The 23,252-nt window shown below is 35.9% G+C and overlaps 1 protein-coding gene and 1 long non-coding RNA gene across 5 annotated transcripts in view; both read left to right on the forward strand.

Annotated features, from left to right (window-relative positions):
- The window catches only part of LOC149543496 (protein RRC1-like), a 107,584-nt gene extending 92,898 nt beyond the window's left edge, over window positions 1-14,686 (forward strand). For all 4 annotated transcript variants that reach the window (XM_089798296.1, XM_089798297.1, XM_089798298.1 and 1 more), the window contains 8 exons: window positions 10,934-11,155; window positions 11,362-11,420; window positions 11,816-11,909; window positions 12,132-12,269; window positions 12,385-12,609; window positions 12,715-13,547; window positions 13,659-13,861; window positions 14,077-14,686. In XM_089798296.1, coding sequence (XP_089654422.1) covers window positions 10,934-11,155; window positions 11,362-11,420; window positions 11,816-11,909; window positions 12,132-12,269; window positions 12,385-12,609; window positions 12,715-13,547; window positions 13,659-13,861; window positions 14,077-14,450 — 2,148 coding nt within the window. In that variant the 3' untranslated portion in view covers window positions 14,451-14,686. The remainder of the gene's footprint in view (window positions 1-10,933; window positions 11,156-11,361; window positions 11,421-11,815; window positions 11,910-12,131; window positions 12,270-12,384; window positions 12,610-12,714; window positions 13,548-13,658; window positions 13,862-14,076) is intronic.
- Window positions 14,687-14,829: 143 nt separating this feature from the next.
- On the forward strand, window positions 14,830-15,265 carry LOC149543497 (uncharacterized). Its single transcript, XR_016355644.1, has 2 exons — window positions 14,830-14,961; window positions 15,077-15,265. It is a non-coding gene; the product is annotated as an uncharacterized LOC149543497 (long non-coding RNA).
- The last annotated feature ends 7,987 nt before the right edge of the window (window positions 15,266-23,252 follow it).

Below are 23,252 nucleotides of genomic sequence, written 5' to 3' on the forward strand. Positions count from 1 at the left end.
CCCTTTCCGATACAGTATCCATATCCGTGTCCATGCAATTTTGGGACACTTTTTGCCACTAACTGGTCCCATGTTATGATTACCTCTTACTAGTGGAGCTTTGAAACTGTTGGCTTTCTTGTCGACAGTATGCAGTTTATTGGTTTACTCATCAAGCTAGTGTGGCCACAACTTCTGGGACCGGACTAAATAATTTTGGCACTAAACTATTTTCAGCACTAATCTTTGCGTTGCAGTTCACATATATCTATTATCTTAATCCTTTATGGCAATTGGATGACCAAGTGAATGTAAATATATAGGTAAAACAGTGGCATGTTACCACCAGTTGAAGATGCAAACCAGTTATCGTTTGTGCATCATTTCTCTTTCAATTATAGTAAAGATATTCGTGGTTATACTACAAACTGCAAAGGACTTGCTGCTTGGTTTGCTTTCAGCAGCGGGCAAGTGGTGTAGTACAACAGTAGGGGTGGAAAGGGAGCAAAATATCACAATCAATGATTGGTTTCTTGACTGAGAACAATAATTTTATTGTTAACATAAAGCTTTGCATGTGCACAGTTTTTCTTTACAAATTTTGTTTTATGTCTTGTTGGAACTGCAATACAGGAAAAAAAAACAGGTATTAAAGGAGAGTTGAAGTGATATAACCTTTAGAAGGCACTAACAGTATAGCAGTATACGTTCTAGGATGTTTGTTGAATTTGCAGGTCGGATGACGCAGAAGCTGAGGTTTTGGTTGAGCTGTAACATTGATGTGGTAATAGCACAGGCATAAAAGATTCAACAGGGGGCGAGTTCTATTTTCTTTTTGCAGTTCCATTCATTCATGGCCAAGGGTGGCATTTAAAATCGTTTTGAAATGTGAGAGACAGACAACCTTCTCATACTGTATGTTTATTTCAAGTTGACGCACCGTTGCACATACACAATTGTCATGTTGTGGGGTGACTGTAGAACTCTCTTCTGGTATGGTTTCTCTCCTGGCAGAAAGCTTGTTAACTTGTATTCTTAACAAGCTGGTATAGATCCCATTATGAAGGAACCTTTGATGAGCTAGATGCAAAATATCTGTTATGTGCTAGGGGTTTGCTTGGAGAAAGGGAAAACATGATGCACAATGCTGTAAAGTGCAGGTTGGGGGCACACAGAGGAATAGACAATTGTCAGGGCATTTCGTAACGGTAGAATGGTGTCCAGATGATATAAATTTGAAAATTTATTCTTTTACTAAGGATTGACATCAAATTTAATCATCTGATAATTGTTTGGTGTTTCAATAGTCTATCCTTCTCTAGGTTGATTGGAAGCTTTTTTAACTGAGTGTATATTTTTTATGTTTAGTCTTTGTACCATATTTTTAAATGTTCAAACATCTTTGTGGGGTTGTGCAATCTCAACAGAAATCTGTGACATATGAGGAACTCAGCTGGGTTTGTTAAAGAAAAGTATTGGATTCATGGCATTGGAATAACATTTTCTATTGAACTTTTGAAGAGAATCAAAGTACTGAGTCAAGAAATTGTTTTTTTAACTGAAAATTTCACTCAACGGGTGTGGAAGTTCAAGCTATAAAAAAAAATTTGAACAGCAGCACAAAGTGGTCAAGGAAAAACATGAAGAACTAAAGCTGGGCATCTATGTGCATAGGATAGGACAATCTTTATTTTTGAGCAACACACCAATTACATTGATACAAGAAATAAGATCCTTTCAAACATGGGTTACAGGGGCAGAATAGAAAACAATGGGCAAGAGATGATGATCTCCATTGAAATGGAGATGGTATGAAGAATAGGACACTTGGTTCAGTGAGACGGTTCAAAACAAAGACAGTCAAGGGTAGATTTCCAAGGGATGTACTTTGAGAAGTCAGATGAAGAGGAAAACATTCTGGCATCCTCAGAATATGATTGAGGACTATTGTGACAGTAGAAGAAACATTGGCATCAGCATTCTGAATGTTGCAGTTGGAAGATGGAGGATACAAATAGAGTTTGAGGACTAGTTATACTACAAGACTTCATTGGAAATAAATATTGACAACTAAATGGCAAAATTTGCAGACTTGATGAAATCATAGTCAAGGATAGATTATTGCACTAACCTCAATTTGAGAGGAGGCTTGGAAACATCTTACTATGTGGTTTCTTTGACTACAAGGAATTTCAACTGATAAGTTCTCAAGATGTAATATGAATCATGAAGTCAAGTAATAATAGGCAGGGCATGTATCGCACTCATGTTTTCTTATACAATGTCGTCTCTAATTATATAACAGCTAGGAATGATAATGTATTGATAGATTCAATGAGTATGACAAATGGTCATCTAGATTGTCAATAAAATTATGTCTGCTATACAGACATGGATAGACAGCATTGATAACAATTTTCCCCACCTAATTCGTGTCATGATTACTCCCAAACAAAGTTTAAGAGGGAACACTAGACTATTGTTAATGTATGCCAAGGATGACATTATTCTGAATATCCTATGGTTCCTTATTAGTGATTATTTTTGATTCAGTCCACTCAGCCTATGTTCAATTGGACAAATATACAAGTACAAATATACACTCAAGATAATGGCAAACATGATTACCATTTGAAGAAGAATTATTAATTATTTTTATTTTGAAATTATCTCATTATCTTCCTCACATTTTTGGAACTTCATATGTTTTGTACTTTAAGATGATCACGTTAGTCTTGCTCTGTAGATGGTTCTGGTTTAATTCCATCTTTTGTGATAAAAATTCCCATCTGCCAAATAATGCATTTACAATGACAGTATGCATGTTTTGACAATTATGGAGAGACACCTTTTATACTTGAAGTGGACAATTGGATGAGCTACAGAAAACTAATCTTTGTAAAAAAATTGATTATGGCTTGAAGCATGCGCACATGAAAGTATGAGGTCAAGGCAATGCTCCTTGTTCTATGTGTCACAACTGATATTTTTAAGTTTTATTAACGAAAAGCTCTCCATTGATTCTAAGAAAATGTAATTTTCTTGTCTTTGAATAGCCACAACTAGCTACATTCAATAGTGGTAGGAGGACAAGCCAAAGTATGTCATAAGGACTCCAAAGCATGATGATGGACAATTGGAAGTCAGTAATGCTAAGAATAGCCTGATAAACTAAAGTTGAATTATCTAAAGGCAAAGATAAGAAGCAAAAGAAAAATAACCAGAGGGGGTGAAATACCAAAGAAGTCAGGGTATGCAAACCCTTATGATAGAACACGAACCTATGAAAGAAAGGGCATTTGTGAAAAAGAACTGCTTTTAGTAGCATACTGCTTTTAGTAGCATGAGAAAGCTAGGAGAAATATATGTAGGATTGTACTGACTGATAGGAACATTATTCAAATGTGGGTTTAGTTCTAGCAGTTTGAGATTGACATTAATCCCAAATGATTGTTTTCTAGTTGCTGGATGTGTTCCCCTGGTGCTTCAGGTTCCGGAGTATGCTTTCTTGTGATTTATGCTTTCATTGGGATGCTTGTATATCATGTTTAGATGATGTTAGATTTGACGCATTTCCTTATTATGATGATTAGAATGTGATAGGTGATGTTATCTACTTGTAGGATTATTTTATGCTTTATTCTAGCATGTTAGATTTCCTTATGCTTATGTTGTAGCATGTTTAGTAGTGACGTCTCTATTATGATGGTACTGACGATCTAATCGGTGACTTGGGATGTTACGCGCTAGGGATGGCTAGGGCCCATGATGGTCTTATGATGCCATTGATGGTTGGGAGGAACCGCGTTGTACTGCTCATTGCGATGTTATTTTTGTTTACTACAATGTTGCTTGCAGTACTCTGCGATGTCCCTTCTGTTCTTTTACTTTGATGTATGATTAGATGGTTAGATGTTATTTTTAGCTTTTCGTCTTTCAGTTATGGTTTGAGTGTTCTTGCCTCGAAATGTGGATTCGGTACTCCCTGGTGTGGAGGGAACTTCGTTCTTAGATTTCTTAGCTTTTTCTTGCTTTTTGTTCTTGCGTGCTGATTTGGGATCTTGCACTTTATTGCGCGAGGATGCAAGTCTTCGTGTGGCGTGTAGGGTTTCTTTGTGTGGCTTGACACTTTCTTGTGTGAAACCCTACACTAGTCTTGGGGTGTCTTGGTAGTACAGCCAGACACTTGCGCAAAAGCGCACTTCTTCACGTGAAAAGGCATTTCTTTGCATGGCCTAGTGCACTTCTTCGCGCGGAATTTTGGTAGAGAATGTTCTCGCGTGGAAAACAGGGGCTATCTAGGCTTGTCGGAGAAAAGTTTGAAAGTTGGTTTTGGATACCCTTTTTGGTTTTTCACCTTCCTAGTTCAAAACAAATATCCTAAGGGGTTTAAAATATATCCTTTAATTCCTTATACTTAAGATATATTTTAATATATGCGATAAATCTTTTGAGATAGGTTCTAGACTTCTACGAGCTAAGATAAAGATTGTAGGAAATTTTAGGACTTCAGAAATTCAGACTTAGCCAAATTTCAGGGCTTCAGGATTTTAGACTTAGCCAATTTTCAAGAGTCACCTTTTGTCTTTCAGCTTGGTGGATCTCTTATGTTTTCTTGTTATGTTTTTGGTTAGTGGTGACGCTTGGAGATCCGTTGGTGATGGATGATTGTCAGTCTTCCATTGCGATCTTTGTGATCGGTGTATGTTGTTGTCATGTGCACTTACACTTGTTTTAAATTTTTTTTTATCTTGCTTATATTTCATCCTTGTTTCCAAGGATCTCGGGGCGGGGCATTACATTGAGTCTCAAGTCTTAGGTGAATTTTAAACTATATTTTGCAACATTTGGATTTCTATGACGAAAGACAAGATTGAGTGAGGTAGTGAAAATCAGGTTAGTTGTGTATTGTTAAAAAAAGGATTGTTCAAGTTCCTATGCTAATTTAGATATGATTGCATTCTTCTGTCATACATGATTTTCATTTTTAGTATGATAAATGGCAATGCAAATTGAGCATGTAGGGGATATTAAGTGTACATAATCAATAGATTGTCTTGATGCACAATTGTTCTTCTTCCTTTTAAAAGGAAGACCTTAATAGTTATAACATTCATTTTATTCCAATGAAATATTGTTTGATTTTTTCAACATATTTAAAAAGTAGTTGATTCTTGTAGTTAAAGGGACTTGAGAAGAGGTGAAAGCATTAATTTCAATATTAAGCGTGCCTTTCTAAAAAATTCTAGAATCTCTTCAAAGTTTAAAAGTATTTGTGACAACTTGGAGTATTGTAGATCGATAATTTGAGGAGATTTCAAATGATTTTAACAATTGTTTTGATGTTTGAAATCGAACAACTCTTTGTGTAACATGAATAAATTATCATTGTACAAGATTCGTTTATAGCTATTGAAGTTGCATTTGACGTAATAGTAGGCTAAAGAAATCCTTTTGAGTTCATTAGTTCTGATATATGAGACCCCATGCATCTATCTATGCATAGACAACAGGAAGAGTGGCACATGACCTTGGGCCTCCAATTCATTCTATTGTCAGCGGGAGGGGCACTCTTAACTGAGATGCCAAATAGAGAATCTGCTTAGTTGCCGATTTGTGACACGAATTCGATTCGGGCATGTGAATCGGTTCCATGGATTCGAGATTTTTTTTCCCAATTATGATTTGTGCATACACACACACACACACACACAAAAAAAAAAAAGAGAAATATACATAATTCTAAAACTAAATCATTTCATAGTATGAATCTATGATTCTAGTATGTAGCTATGAATCTAGTGTATTTGATAATTGATCTGTTTTCACGATTATAAAGAAAACCAACACATTCACATTGAATTACTAAAAGTGAAAGTTTGTAACATTCAAAATATAGATCATTAAACTTAAAGTTTGTAACATGATTTACTCATAAAAGAGTCAAGAGTCAAGAGTCAAGTTTTTGATTTAATCGTCAAATGGATTTTTGAGAAAATCCACATCAGAGAGGTACTGATGAGCTGCAAGTGTTATATCTGTATCACTAGAGGAACTCAAACTAGTAGTAGTAGAGGGGGCTGTAAACTCATAATCCTCGTCATCATCCATATCAATCAAAGTGGATCTAGCAAGATCCCAGATAGTCATATCTAAATTAGGAGTCTCGAGTGCTACATCCCAAAGCTTTTCAGGCCTCGTACTTATGATCCTTCCATGACAACAACTGCAAATTGTTGTGAATAAAAACATGGTCTTCTACTTTTTTAGTAGTCAACTAGTTGTGTTTGACTGAGTGGATAAAGGAGTAAGTACTCCAATTCCGTTTTGCTATAGAAGAGCTGGCAACCTAAAGAAAAATTAAAAAAGTACTCCAATTCCGCTCTGCTGCAGAAGATCTGGCAACCTAAAGAGAAATTAAAAAATATAAATACAACAATCAAGATAAATTCAAGGAATTGAGAGTGTTAACTTTAAGCTTAAGAAATCAACTTTAGGTGCTAAATTTTACAAACTTACTTGGGATAGGACCTTTATGGCAAGAGGTTGAAGGTACGTGAAGGCTTGCCCATGAGGGTACCACCATTTAATTGCATCCGTCCTGCTTTGGTCTGCTATAGCAATAGGGTGGAAATTCTGACTTGAGATGAAGGCAGCAAATTCACTCCTCACAATTGCCCCAATTTTTGGATCTTGGAATATCTTAGCTAGTGCCCTCTTATACCCATTTGCAACCTCCGCATCTCTAAATGGTGGCACTCTACCTAGAAAGCGAAGTACATCTGCACTATAGTACTTGGGGATAACAAAAGACAATTGAAGACTATTAAATATCAATAGCACTAACATTGGATAAAATAAGCACAAGCATTTGATAAGCACTGCAGTATCTCGGGGATAGAGCATATCCAAGGAGGTGCAAAGGTGTGGTCATCTTGTTCCATTGATGATGAAGAATTGCTTCCATCTTGTTGTAAAAGGTTTCCTAAGGATCATTCTCCCTCTATATGACCTAGGATATGAGATATGAATAATAATTATAATTAGTGATTATGTCAATTTAAACTTTAGAATCTAGATATCTCTCAAATAAACAATTGTTGTAAAAGAGCGTAGAACTTACCATTTTTTTTTTTCCAACATAGTGTCTATGGAATCATAAATATTCCCAAGACATGGCTCATCATTGTTTGCAAAGCGAACCATTGCCATTATTGGACCGGTGACTTCCAACACATGTCACATGACCTCAACAATTCTTATCTATTATCATTCTTCTCACATTCAAGGCCCTTGTTGTATCAGAATTCTTCCAAACGCTCCATTGGGGGCTAATGACCATCTATTTCAATGTTTCCTTTACCTTGACAAGTCATCTCAAGACGATTGTGTGAGAGGCAAAGCGGGTTTCAACAACCTAAGAACATGTTAAACTCAACTTAGTAATACATTAAAAAATTAAAACAAGTTAATGTTAACAACAATAAAAAAATAATATTATGGAATCCAATAATATATAATTGAATATTAAATTTACAAATTTACCTTCAATAATTCCAAGTCCAAGAAACTCCTAAAAATTGCTTTTGAAATGTGGTGATTTGTCACAAACATTTGAATCTCTTCAGCTTCCACATATATCTTTTTCACCCAATCTATTTTGGTGCCAATTGGTTTCATCACCAAATTGAGAGAGTGGACGGTGCATGGTGTCCAAAAGATATGATCATATCTAGATTCCACAAGTATCCTTGCAGCTTTGCAAACTTTTGCATTGTCCGTGACCACTTGAACAACATTATCAATACCCACTGACTCTAGCATCAATGCGAATGCGTGAAATAAATTCTGAATCTTTCACTTGCCCTTCACAATCGATTGCCTTCAAGAACATTGCCCCCCTAGGGAATACATCAATAACATTGATCAATGGATGGTTAATACAATCTTTCCACCCATCCAAAATAATAGACACAACCGATTGAACCCAAGAATCTCTTATTGGTTGAAGTTCAGCGTCTACATATTTCCTCTCATCATGTAATATGGTAGTGCACAACTTCTCATAACCAGGTGGTCTGTAACCACGAGGTGCTTCATTTATTGCTTGTTGCATCTCCCTAAAATAAGGTGATCTCACAAAATTAAATGAAGCATTATTTGCAATTAAACAACATCCAATTTTGTGATCAACAATGTCTGTCAATTCATTTTGGTACGCCCTATCTACTGGGCCTTTCTTGCAGGTGAGTGGAGATGGGTCTACATCTTCATCATTTGTAGTTGGCATAGGCAAAAAAGGATATGTTCATGTGCTGTTTTATTGGATGGTGGTGCTGGTGTATTTGTTCTTTTGGAAACACCACGTTTTGCTTTTGCAACTGCTCTATCAGCATCTTCTTGCCCTTTTGCTAATGCTGCTATTTGTGCAGCTAGTAATCCCTTCTTATCTAGCCCACTACCTTGACACATGTTAATTCCTTCACCTGCAGGGCCCAAAAAATGTAGTTTCACTTGGGAATAGGAGCTTCTATGTTGTACATTGCAATAATTACATTTCCATATGTATGCCCCACCCCTAGGACATTGTGTGATTTTTGTTGTGTGCCTCCATAAAGGAGACCCCTTATCAATTTTGAAGCTTGGTGATCTAGCCCGACCCATTGAGCCTTGACTACTCATTGTTCTATTGTTGCAATCTAGAAAACAGAATGAAAGAAAACCATGCTTCACACTTACACAAAAACTTGAAAATTTGGAAATTCTAGAAATAAATCAATAATCTATCAAAGAACTAAAGAATATGGTTGAAATGCATACTTTAAGCACTTCTTGCAAGGTATTTGGAGCTCCACAACGGATCTCCTTCAAATCCAAGCACTTTACTTCAAACTAACAACTATGAGAGAGCAAAATAGAGAGCAAATGTGAGTGTAAATGAACTTGCATAATGACTTGAAGGGTTGTTTCGTTTTTAGGGTTTGCACAAAAAAGAAATATTAAAAAACTTTATTGGGCCTACTTTTAAATGTTTCTTTTGCTCCCTTTCATGCGGACCCTGCCTGGATCCTCACAGATCCACATGTGGATCTGGTTTTGGATTGGACCCAAATCCGGATCCAGTGTCCGACACGTGAATCTGGTAACTAAGAGAATCTGTCTATGAAAGAAAAAATTGGTTACCTAAAGCTATTATGTCTTTTGATAGAGACCATGATCCTAAATTCAAGTGTCATTTGGGAGGATAAATATAAACCATGTTGACTTAACACTAAACGTCCGAAGCTTCTAACATCTAGTTAAATATACATAGGTTATAGTATTTTGATGTTTGACATACAAAATTAGTTTCATTTGTAAACTGGAAACACAGGCCACTATTTATAGAATGATGTTATTGTTTGACATATCAGACACTGGCATTAATTCATTCTAAATATCATATGGAATTGTAAGCATCAAATTACAAGGTTCTAGTAATGCAGTATATTCAGAATGTATGCAAGCAAATGTCTGCTAGTGAAAGAATACAATACTTGAGCTAACATTAGTCTGAACTCTTCAATGGGAAGCAAATCATATGGTACTTGTTTAAAAAATGCATCTGGCATCTTAAGCAATCCCATATATAATGTAAGTACAAACCATTGATGCAAAAGCAATGTAGAATGACTTTCACTGTTGTGAAGACAAAACACTTTGGCTTGCTAAGAACCCTGGTTTATCTATTAATTACATGTTGCTGTCAAATTTTTGTCAAAATGAGTGCACCTCTTTGGTGGACTGCCATAACCATTCATTTTTCACAGTATTGATTGGAATAGATTTATTTGACAAAAGTTTGTTTTGGAATTGTTGTATTATTCCAAAGTAGCCTTGTTTACAACTCTCTGTATTGTACTCATTTATTTATGTTTGAAAATTCTTATCTGATTACTCATTACAATTTGTTAATAATAATTTATTTGATACATATAATTTTGTTAATATCAACCCTAGTGCTCCATTTGTAGGAATAGACATGAATATTCAATTAGCATGTCATAGATTGCACTATTTATTTGGCAAGTGTTTCTTGAGGCCTTGCCTTAATCTTCCAATGTAGAATTATCTACAAGCTTATGTCTGTTGCTCTTGTAGGAGCTTAAAGCATTAATTTTTCATGGAATTTATTGGAATATTTATTTGGATAGTGTTTGTTGAGGCATTGGCTTAAACCTTTAAGGGCCCATTTGGTTGCTGGAAAAGGGATAGGAAATTAAGAATATGTTTTGTATTCTCCGTTTGGTGCGTCAAATCGGAATGTGGAATAGGAATACATATTCCCATTTTGCCCCTAAAATGAGCATGTCATTGTTTTCTAATCTCTTATTTAGCTAAAGATATTTTTTATTTTGATGAAGTTCACAATTTTAGCTATCATTGAAGCTTTGCAAGTTTCAGCAAATGCGACACCCCAGGGTTCATCAAATTCTTTTGACACCTTCATTGGACTTGAAAAAATCATAATGTCAAATCAATAACTTCTTGGAATGTTTATGGCTTTGTCACTCATTACACACTGGAAAGATTTATTAATGTGGCAAGGATGAGATTGAGTGCTGGAATATGAAACAAAATAACAGGTGACCTTCATTGATGTTTGAAGATATACATTTATATCTAATCTCAAGGAGGGGATAACAAGTTGTGTCTCTCTGCTGAATGATTTGTAACAGGACTGTGCTCTGAATATAGGACGTGATTTATTTCTATCAAGAATTATGAGATGTCATTATTGACCATTATTTTATAATAGTGTTTTATTTTTTTTCCTGTTAAGCATTTTCAAAGTTTATCAAGTGGCAGATTTTGTTAAGTTCATTGGTTGTACCAAGTCTAAAAATGTCTCTGACCACAATTATATTTGTATCTTTGCTTCAAGCAGTATTTCAAGTGTTGTTTTTATTGTTAGGTTGTAACTCCCAATGTACCAGACATAGAGGTGATACCTCCTGAAAATGAGCATTTGCGTCACGTAATTGATACAATGGCTATGTATGTGCTTGATGATGGTTGCTCTTTTGAGCAAGCTATTATGGAAAGAGTACGAGGCAATCAATTGTTCAGGTTTTTATTCGACCTTGGATGTAAGGAGCATACTTACTATGTGTGGCGGCTCTATTCATTTGCTCAGGTAGGGCTCCAACGATGCAGTTTACGGATTCCTTTTTTCATTTACACTATATATTCTTCTATTGCATAACATGTGGGAATAACTTGTAAGACCGCCATGAGGGTTTGCAACTGATATAAATTGTCTGCTTGATACGTGGACATCAACATGCATCACACAAAGATTTCAATCTCTCTGATTACTATTGCGGTTATACTAAAATGCAGGGGGATACTCTTCAAAGGTGGCGAACAGAACCTTTTATCATGATAACTGGAAGTGGGAGGTAAAATATGACTATTGGTTTATTTGCACAAGCTTTGGAGAGTTCTTTTCTAAACTTCACTCATTATTAATGGATGTCTAAGAAGATGCTGTTCATCTCACATTATTTAGCTATCAGGCAACCTTCTTAGTCCCAGATGATTGGCTGATTTTAGAAATAAAATGCAGTGCACTCCCTTTTTCCTCTTTTGATTCTTTTTTTGGGAGCTACATTGAACTTACAGTCTCTTTGTTGAGAAAGAATTTTTGATTTATATCTTGGTAGTGTAATTGTCATGGAAAGTCCAGTGTGTCAGCTTCTGAATTGTTCCCTTCCTAAATGCAAGAAGGCTCATCACATAATGTTTATTCCTTTGTTTTAACATTCTAAGTTATTGGGTTGTATATGTTTTCCAGATGGGTACCACCACCTTTACCACAACAAACACTCGCAAAGAGTCCGGAACATGAGAAATCTTCGGCTGCAACTTATGCAGCTGGGAGAAGCAGAGTAAGTGTTGTATTATCTCTTGAGAGTTTCGTTATGTTCGGCATTTTCCTATATGGCTTTTTCAGTGCACATGTGTGCTCAAAATAACATTATTCTGGTGATTTCCACCTTAACATCTGATTATTTAAAAATGTTAAAAGCCAAACACTTGTTTTGGAAAATGAAATTGTGGGTGGAATCCATTGTTATCTCTAACCTGTATTATGATGTATATTCGACCAGAGGTTGGATCAGGAGCGCGCCTTAACAGATAGCCAAAGAGATGAATTTGAAGATATGCTGCGAGCTTTAACTTTGGAAAGAAGTCAGATAAAAGAAGCTATGGGGTTTGCTTTAGACAATGCTGATGCAGCCAGTGAGGTACTGTTAATATGAAAAGTAAAACAATGCGACTGATGGCTTATCTTTTTATTTGCTGACCAAGCGGATAGCATGTCTGATTTCCTACTTAATCGTGACCTTCTATGCATTGCAGGTAGTTGAAGTACTTACAGAATCCTTGACACTAAAGGAAACCCCCATTCCAACCAAAGTGGCAAGGCTTATGCTAGTTTCTGATATACTCCATAACAGCAGTGCTCCTGTTAAAAATGCATCTGCATACAGGACAAAGTTTGAAGCGACTTTACCCGACATTATGGAAAGCTTTAATGACTTATACAGAAACATCACTGGTCGGATAACTGCAGAAGCTCTGAAGGTACGTTAAAATAATTTCCTCAATCTCCATCACCAAGGGTGGTGGCTATAGTTTTGTTTATTGTATGAACTTTCTTAGAAGTAATATTTCTGAATGTCCTTTCAGGAGAGAGTGTTGAAAGCTCTCCAGGTCTGGTCAGACTGGTTTCTGTTTTCCGACACCTATGTGAATGGACTGAGAGCTACTTTTCTTCGGCCTGGAAATTCTGGTGTACCTCCTTTTCATTCAATATGTGGAGATGCTCCTCCAGTAAAGGATCCATATAATTCAGATAGTACTGGTATGGAGATGGGAACAGTGGAACCAAATCAAGATGCTGCTCTTGCCATGGGTGAAGGTGCAGCAACTCGGGAATTGTCTAGCATTCCTCTTGCAGAACTTGAAAGGAGATGTAGACATAATGGCCTCTCAATTCGGGGTGGTAGGGAAATCATGGTCACACGATTGCTCAGCTTAGATGAGGCAGAGAAGCTTGCTAGAGAAAATGATGCTTATTTAAGACCAGAAGAGGGTAGGTGGGGTACAGGAGAGAGAAGATTCATCCATGAGGATGAGAGAGAGTACATGTCCAGATCTAGGCAGAGTATTTTGGGGACACAAGAAGAACAAGTGACGAGTAAGACAAATGCTGCATTTGGAACATCACTGCAAACTCCTGCTACCCTGAACCCAAAGTTTACAATTCCACCACCAGAGCTAAAAGCTTTTTCAAGCAAGAGTATGGATAAACATCCTGTATTACAGGCTTCAAAGTGGACACGTGAAGATGATGGAACTGATGCAGAGGATAAGCCTGAAGTCAAGGACTTGGGCTTGAATTACTCTTCTTCTGGTAGTGATGATATGTTTGGGAGTTCTGGGAATGACGAGAAAAGAGAAGCAACTGTAGACAGCTATGCTACTGCTATTGGTGGCTCTGGAATGGATGAAGCACGCAGGTAACTTATCCTGCCTTTGCATCCCAACATACTTTTTTGTAATCTTTAGCTATATTTTTCTGTTGTTTTTTATATGCAGCATGTTTTGATATTCCAAGCATGTAATATCAGACAAAAGCTTCGCCAGTTAGAGGCTGTAATCATAGAGTATCGTGAATCACTTGAGGAGCGTGGGACTAGAAATGCTGAAGAAATCGAAAGGAAAGTTTCTGCCCATAGAAAGAGATTAGAAGCTGAGTATGGATTAACAGATTCTTTGAATGGAGAAAACAAATTAGATTCTGGAAGCTACAGACATGCATCTCGGAAGGCAGGTAAGAAATGAAGAAATGAATATATTGGGGTATATTTTATTGGAGTGAGTTCAATTATATTTTATGGGTTCTGAAAGCAGTCATTTATGGGCTGCTATCAGTTTCAAGTGTCTGGTGCTGGGAATCGCTGAGGTCTTTAGGTCAAGGATGTAAGACATCGGTGTATAATAATTTTGTGCAGCTTTCTTATTTTACTTTTTGATGGGTGTTGCCAGAGAGAACCTCTCTGGAACAGAAAGACAGGCGAGATAATAATGGGGATTCATCTTCAAAGAAGCGTAGTCGCAGTCAGAACAGTAGCAAGAGCCCCTCTCATAGATTAAGTAGAGACAGGGAAAGGGAAAACATTGAGAAGAGCTTTGATGGGGACAGGGATCGTGATCCTGATTCAAATTCTGTTCGTCGCGAACGGAATCATAATAGAGATAAGCTTCGTGATTCTGATGCTGAAAGAGGGAGGGAGAGAAGTGAAAGTAGAGAGTGTGACAACAAAGAATGGGATAGAGACAGAGACAGGGAGAAGAGCAGGGGAAGAGAGAGGGATAGGGATCAGAATAGAGATAGAGAGAAGAGGAGCAGAAGAAGCTAATCTTCTTAACAGTTTTGGGGGCCACATATCCTTTTAAGTTACATTTATAAGCTGTTATATCATGTGTTATCAGAGAGTGATCTATATACAAGTATTTGCCTCTTTGTTTTCAACTTTTGCATTGAAGGTTTTGATTGTGTTGTATCCCCCAGCCTATTTGATTAATGCAGAATTTGGTTATTAAACTTGAGGTTTGTTGCCTTTCTTGTGTAATAAAATTTGATTTGTGTGACAAACTTTGGATATTGTGATATGGTATATTGTCTGGTCTTTCTAGGTGCTACTGATAATTTTGCTCTAGCCTAGAATACACACTTTGATGTAGGGGATAATTTCCTAAAGCCTCCACGGCCTTTATCAGCTTGCTGAATGTTCCGAAGGATGATTCAGATTTCCAGGGTTTATACCACAAGCTAACCTGATATATACTTGCTTTGGTTGCAGTCATCAACATCCATAAGTCACTCTCAAAATTTTAGTGTTGCTCAATTTACCAAGACACAATGAGCAGGTATGCTAAAGAAAGTCGTACATTTGTCCATTTGTCCATAATTACAGGAGGCACTAACTATCAATATCAATTGGTCGCCTTGTTCTTTGTCAAATAATCTGGTTTAAATTCGTAGGGCATGAAACCTTCAGAATTCTGTTGTCAAATCCTCAGTCCAGACATTGACAATTCCACAGGATGAGATTGTGCATAAGTTTTGCATGAACATTCAGAAAATGAGGTGAACTATTTGAAACGCAGAGAATAAAAATGTAAATTGTATGTGATTTGTTCTTAATTTTATGGATTCCAAGATTTTGGTGTACCTTTTTGAAACATCTGAATTCTTTCATATGTACTGTTACAAAATAAGTACGATGAAATTGTGCTTCTTGAAAAGTAATTATGTACTAGTGCAACACATTTTTCTAGAAAGAATAACAAATAAATATAAACATGAAATGATTAGAACTAAAATAGGTGAATGCCAAACTATTCGAGGATCTTAGAGAACTTAGCTTTCTCTCAACAACTTTTCTTGGGGCAAATATAAAGGTTAGTGACAGCTTGTATCAAACCTCCATAGTAGGTTTCTGGCTGATGTCTTGAATGTCTACTACAGTAGATATTTTGAATTTTGATGCATTAGTTTGCTTTAATTTTAGAAAATTGCTCAAGGTTTATATTAATGCAGATTTTCAAAAAATTCATTAAACATATCTTACAAATCTTAACAGAAGTTATTTACCGGTCAGAAGAGTATCGATTAGCATGAAAAACTGTAATACCAATAATGAAAACTATAAATTTGCAGTAATATTTAAACTCATAGCCCAGATTGGTCTGAGCGTGCAAAAGAAATGTTAGCATATCTTTATCTGGTGTCTGTTGTTTTCCATACAAAAGTAAGTGTCTAATGGCAAGATTTCGTATGGCTAGTGGGCTTTTATACAAGTCAAGCTTTGACTTAGTGATTCTTGATCAACAGGGCCCAGGTTCCCATAGGAAGGTCAATAGAAACGAGCAATTGTTTGAGATGCTAGAAAACAACAGTATGGGCCATCTCTTTGAGGAAAAGCAACTAAATAAGACCGCAAATCTGATCATCAAAATACACTGAAGAAGAGAAGAATTAGTCAAAGGGCCACAGCTGGATTAGGCTAGCTGTTAGCAGGCGGGTTCCATAGGCTGCTTTGGTCTCGTAGACATCATTCATTCATTCAATAGTTATAGAAAGATTACAGTAGATTTGGTATATAAATTTCAGTCTCAAGTGAAATGTCATTAAGTAATTGTGTTCTTGTATGCTATGCAAGTAATTCCAATGAGCATCTACCTAGTCGTTATATGTTAGAAATGGCATGGCGAAACATGCTACTAAAATGAAGGTATGTAGGAATGAACAGTCTATATGATAATTGTTCTCAGCACGTCATCATTTACAGGTAGATAAATGACAAGTTGTAGGAATATAAATTGCAGAATAGTTGAACGGTAAGTTATGTAGTTTTATGTTCTGATGTGTTGTTTTTCTGATTGTGTGTGATGGAATTTTTAATTAAGAATCAATCTTTCTTTATAACTAATTATACATTAATTCACATAATCAATATAATATTATTCTCTTAATAAATATAATTATAATATTATTTATTTAATATTAATAATTATACAAGGCAAGAGGCTACAATGCAATCGTAAGTTATGAGCTTATCATCCGAGGTCTTGGGTTTGAGTCTACTAGAGTTTAACAAATTATAATAATATATCTCAATAAAATAATAACAATCAGTATCATCTTATACCTATTACTTATGAAAATAAATAGTTATAATTATATAATTGATATAATCATAATGATATAATAATTATATTATCAATATAATTATATCACAATAATAGTATCAATATATTTATTATATTGCAATTAATTATATTATAACAAATCGCATTAATAGTATTGATATATTTTTTATATTGCAATTAATTATATTATAACAATCTGTATGTTATCTATGTTTGCTTGAAAGAATCCAAACGTTACAAGAATATTAACATTAATTAGATATATTATCAATATACTTATTATATCACAATAATTAAACTATCACAACTTTTATGTTATCCGTATCGACTTGAAGGAATCCAACCATAGTTGTAACAATATTGAACACTCCCTCTTTGCTTGGGATAAGTCCTTGATATTTGTGTTTGTAATGATATCCACCATAGCTACTACTAGAGGGTGGGTACATCATGACCATTTCCATGAGTGGAAATTGCAAATGAACGCAAGTATTCAACACAAAATAACTCAACATTATCTCATCATGATGATTGCTGTGGCTACAAAATAACTCAAAATCATCTCATCATAATGACTGCCATGGCTACTCTTGATGGTTGAGTCAACACAAGTGTTGAGTCATGGAGTCTTGCAAGGCATCCACAATGGCTACCCCCAAGGGGTGGGTTCACCAGGGCTACTCAAATGAATGCAAGTGAGCACAAGTACCAATCATAGAATCATTCAACGTGATGTCATCACATCATGACTATTTAGATAGTAAATAAACACAAGTGCTAAGTCACACCATACTATAGCGACTCCCAGAAGGAGTGTCCAACATGGTTACTCCTAGAAGGTGGAACAAGGGCCATGGCTACTCTTGATGGTTGAGTCAACACAAGTGTTGAGTCATGGAGTCTTGCAAGACATCCACCATGGCTACCCCCAAGGGGTGGGTTCACCAGGGCTACTCCAATGAATGCAAGTGAGCACAAGTACCAATCATAGAATCATTCAACGTGATGTCATCACATCATGACTATTTAGATAGTAAATAGTGCTAAGTCACACCATACTATAGCGACTCCCAGAGGGAGTGTCCAACATGGTTACTCCTAGAAGGTGGAACGAGGGCCTACACCTAGAACTTCTTGTATAGAGAATAATGTGTTAACAAGGGTTAGCACTTCAAATTTTTCTATTTCAAAGAAAATTGCTACAAGGGCTTTCACTTCAAATCTATCCATCTCATAGAAAAAATGCATTACAAGGGCTTGAACCTCTAACCTGTCTCTCACAGAGAAGAATGTATTGTAGTACATTTCAAGAAATCATTGAGGCTGAGGTCCCCTCTTAGCAAGGGCTTAATTCTCCACAATTCCAAGTCTCTCAAAAAATGCAAAAACCTTTTGCAAGGGAGAATATCGATCATTTGATCATTAGTGTTGTCATGCCCCCATTTCTTTCCAGTGAGTTTTGATGCGCTATTAGCCTGTTTCGTTGTTATGTCCCCTTTGATTCTTGCTTACTGATGCAGGTTGCTTGGGGGCAAGAAATCTTTGGTAAGGGAGGACTCTCATGTCCCCTTTTCTAGCCAATGATTTTTGTTGTGCCATTAGCCCATTTTGCCTTGGTTCCATGGGCACACCAGGTTTTCTGTGCGGTCAGAGCAATTTTTGGCCTAGGCATTTTCAATTTATCTCACTAGGGTTTTAAGACACTTGCTATTTTTAGTAAGTCAACAGGCTAAACATTCTTGCATTATAGGGTTGGGTTAGGAGCATCTCTTCCACGAGCTATCACACATGCATATTCGAGTCCATCTGATTGGAGATTTTAATCTCTAGAGATTTAATTGATCAATTAATAAAGTGACTTTATAAAATAAGTTCTTGTTATTAATTGTCACTTTATAATAATGAGCGCTTTCTTTCCCTCGTGGAAAAAGTACTATTTTATAAAGGATATAAAGAAGCAAAAAGGGGAATGCTGAGAGTCACCTGTTTGTTTGTTAAAAGGGAAGGAGCTCATTTTTCGAGCATACTTAATTTTGTGATTGTGATTTCACTTTTCTCTCTTGGAGAGTTATTCTTGGAAGCAACATGTGAGAATACAAAAATCCTCAAGCTTGGGTAGTGGATGAAAACCCATTGTCAGTTAGAGACATTATGCATGTATTTCACATTGTATTCCAGGTTCATCTTTTCTATTATCCAATCTTGCTGTAGTTTTTGCATCTATGATCAGAATTTTAGCTTATTTTGATGATGAACTTCAATGAAATATATGTATGTATTTCTGTTGGAGAGATAATGCAATAATATTTTGTGACTTATCTTATATAGTTGATTGTTAGAGTTTTTGTTGGTAAAATATGAAATATATTGCATTATAATTTATTAAATTTTTTTTGAGCTTCATTCAAGAGTTTTTAGAAAATATCTTATTTTAGTTTCTAGAAAATATCCACATTCCAGTCATACTGTGATACCACTGTAATGAGCTCTATATAAGTTTCCTTAAAAAATGGATGTTTATGACACAACGTAAGAAATTTTTGTCATGAATTAAAGAGCTAGCAACAGACAATTGAAGTAACATTGTTATACTAAGCAAAATCTGTGATGCACTATTTTGGATTGTGGTCAATTAAGGGGTGTTATATAATGCAGTTCTAAGAATCAATTAGACATCCTCAGACATCATCGTTATTTGACATGCCACGGTATGAGCTTGCAAAAACCAAATAACAACAGTGCAAATATTAAGAACTTGTAAATACTAGTCTAATGCTAGAATTGGATGATTTGAGACACACGTTCAACACACTAGGAGTGGTGTGAATGATCGTATGAGCTTCTTAGCCACTTGCAGATTGCTCATTGACTATGCAACTTGCCCCTCGTTACTATTGGCAATGGGCTCCTGAGAAAGAAAATATCAGACCATGCAACTCCGTTTCCTTTGAATTCATACGCTAGCACAAACAACTCAGTCCTTGTTATTGCATCTAGTATGGCCGACTAGTAGATACAATTCCCCAACGTTCATCAGCTACCAATTCGAGTTCCAACCTACGATTAAGCATTCTGTGAAAACACGGTGATGTGAACTTGCTATTGGAATAATAGAGTAAGTATGACGTCCTATTCTGAGCAATTAAAGGGGCTTTGTCCTTCCTAAAACCACTTTACCTTTGAAGAGAGAAAATGTTGCCTCCTCCACAAATGCGATACACCCAAATAGACTCTCCACACACCTCAAATGCCCAGGAAGGAGACGTTGCAACATGTCCATCATGCATCTGACCGCCCAGACGTTACAAATGTAATTGCAGGATGAAATTCAGGGACACGAACGTCAAACAGGAAGGAGTAAGAAGAGATATGCCACACACAAAAAGAGACCAACACCAAGGTTCGACTTTTGCAACTTTTTAAAAAAATTGACATGCAGCTGGCTGTTCAAATTAACATTATTTTTTTTCTAACTTTTTTAAAAAGATAGATTTAGATTATATTAGATGTTTATTGCGTAATGCTAGATTGAACACACGTTTGCCGCAAAAAAATTTCAAGCATTGAAACACCGCAAGACTAGTACGACACTATTTGCCAACCAATGAATTCAAACGCACGTGTGAATTTATGAATGAGTGTACAAAATTTGAAAATTATAGGATACTGAAATACATAAGGGCTCGGTTCAACTAACATTCTAGAGGCATGGTGCTGCCCCTATGACAACTTCTTGAACAATGATTTGGCCTGTTGCTTATATATATTATATATATATATATATATATATATATATATATATATATATATATATATATATATATATAAAATAAGCTGAGAGATATCCTTCTGAGGTATCTATTACACTGATTTAGATTATGAAAATAGGTGCCTCGAGAAGGATATCTCTCGGCTTATTATATATATATATATATATATATATATATATATATATATATATATATATATATATATATATATATATATATATATAAGCTAGTTAAGATTGAGGTGGGAATTAAAAAACCATAGATTTTTACTGATCTTTCCTCACCCACGACACCCCTAGTTTATTTACTTAGGCCTATCGTGGTGCAAAAATAGGCCAAGTGTTGACTTGGAGCCTCGTAAACGGGAGAGGACAAGATGATCCTTCCTTCTTGGGATTGCTTGTACCCAAGGTGTTGGGTACTAGAGAATTTGATCACCTTTCCATGTCACGTTCTCAATTGACAAAGTGACCCATCTAACTACATACTCTGAAATGGCTCTCCAATGGCTCTACTCCATAATTGTCTTTCCCTTGTGTTGAGCACCTTTGCAGGTACTAGCTCCAACTTTCCTTCTTCTTCAAGTGAAGGTAACCTCGATGGGATGGTAACATGCTGCTCTAGTGCCTTTTCAAGGCAAGAAACATGAAAGACATTATGAATTTGGCTATCTTATGGCAATTCCAGCTCATACATTGCTTCTCCAATTTTTCTTGTCACCTTGTAGGGTCCATAGAATTTAAACCTAAGTTTCTTTAGATCCACTCGTCTTCAGTGAACTCTACCTATAGGGTTGGAGTTGTAGAAATATCATTTCCCCAACCTCAAAAGCTCTCTCAGTATGGTGTCTATCTACATTAATCTTTTGTTGATTATAAGCTAGCTGCATATTCTCTTTAAGAGCGGATATAATATCTTGCTATTCCTGCAACCAATCTTCGATCAACAGTGTTTGACTATCAGATAAAGCTAAATCCACAAAAAAAAGAATGATTCGTAACCATAAAGTGCTCTAAAAGGGGACACACGAATGGTCATGTGATAAGAGAAATTGTAACAATATTCACCCAAATACAACCATCTGATGCCCACTTGATGTTGTCCAGAAATATAATTGCGGAGGTATCCCTCTATGCGCTTGTTTATAGTCTTCATTTGACCATCTATTTTAGGGTGGTAACTTGTTCTAGGTTGTACCAAACGAATTTTCCCAACCAATTTAAAACACCTAATTAATGAATAACTGATTCCATTTCACATGACAATGACTAATCCAATTAGAAAGAAGTAACAATTTTCTATTCTATTTGTAATTCATATTCAACTAAAATAAACAAATGGATACTTTAAAACATCTAAACCATTACTAACTGATAACATGTTCAGCTAAAAGCAAAGTAACAACTATCTTCTATATTAACTAATATATTCATTCAAGTTATGCTTTTAGAAATCTAAACTATCTAATTATTCTTCCATGAACCTAAAGAGGTAAAAGTGCAAAAGTGACATACATAAATAATGAAGAAATTACTTTGTCATGTTGTTCAAGCTTCGACATTGGTGACAGGAGAAGCATTGACACGGGCTTAACCTCCCAACCTCAGACCATACTTATCTCCACACATCTTAACTTAATAGAATGACCCTCCTTACCTTGGGATTGGGCTCATGATGTTTTTAAGTCCAGCCATCCGAGTTACCTGGTGGTTTCAGTGCCCCATCAGTTATTCCTAAATAAGTGAAGCTTATGGACAAACAAAAGATCTCATGATTGGCACATATGCCTATAACTACCTTGGCCAAGGATTTCAATTTGGGTTCATAAACTCAATCTCCACCACTTGACTTGACAATAGGTTCCATTTTCAGTACATGCATGAGCTATTTAATTATTTAATTCCAATATGATTTTCTTGGTTTTGTTTGTAGGTTAAATTTACACCTCTTCACCATTCATTGGCCTCTCTGCCCGGTGAATTCCTCGATGTCCTCAAGGTTCCGATTTGGTTCCACACCTCTTCACCATTACTATGGCTTCATTGGCAGGTGAATTCCTCGGTGTCAAATTTTTTTGAATTCATGCTTGGTAATATTTTAAAAACATTGCAATCATATGGATTTATTCCAACATTCATGATTATCTCAATTTCAATGCGCTGTATAAATGGTGTAAGCTCATGATCATTTTAATGATTGGATTCATAAACACCTCAGATATCAACAAATAGCATAATGGATTATCTCCACTAATCAATCTTAACCAACTGAGGAGAATATGTCGAACCAGAATGAGAGAGAAGAATTAAAATAAAGGATGGGAAATACATAAGCATAGATATTGATTTATACTACTCAATTGAATTCTCTATCCTCCAAATCTAGAATTTAAATATTCTCATGGTTAATCAAATTTAAATCAGGAACACGATATCAGACTGTCTACAAAACTAATTGTGGTTGTGAGATACGATTCCGACTACGCTTTCTATTCATTTCTCTGCTCACAATAATTGACAGCAACAAGGTACTTAATGGTAAACGAAATTCTACAAAGGCATTGATAATATTCAGAATGAAAGATTATGGAAGCCGACAGAAACAATGAATCACATGACCTGATTTCAAGTTCGGGTTTCTCCTTCCGCCAACTGGTATTCTTGATCTCCGTTGTATATTGCCTTGTTCTGAATTTCTATCACTATTGGTTTTAGAGAAATCAGAGGAATGATTTTG

The sequence above is a fragment of the Cupressus sempervirens genome, chromosome 8 (genome assembly GCF_028749045.1).
Source record: "Cupressus sempervirens isolate cs-2001-9-10 chromosome 8, ASM2874904v1, whole genome shotgun sequence".
NCBI classification, from domain to species: domain Eukaryota; kingdom Viridiplantae; phylum Streptophyta; class Pinopsida; order Cupressales; family Cupressaceae; genus Cupressus; species Cupressus sempervirens.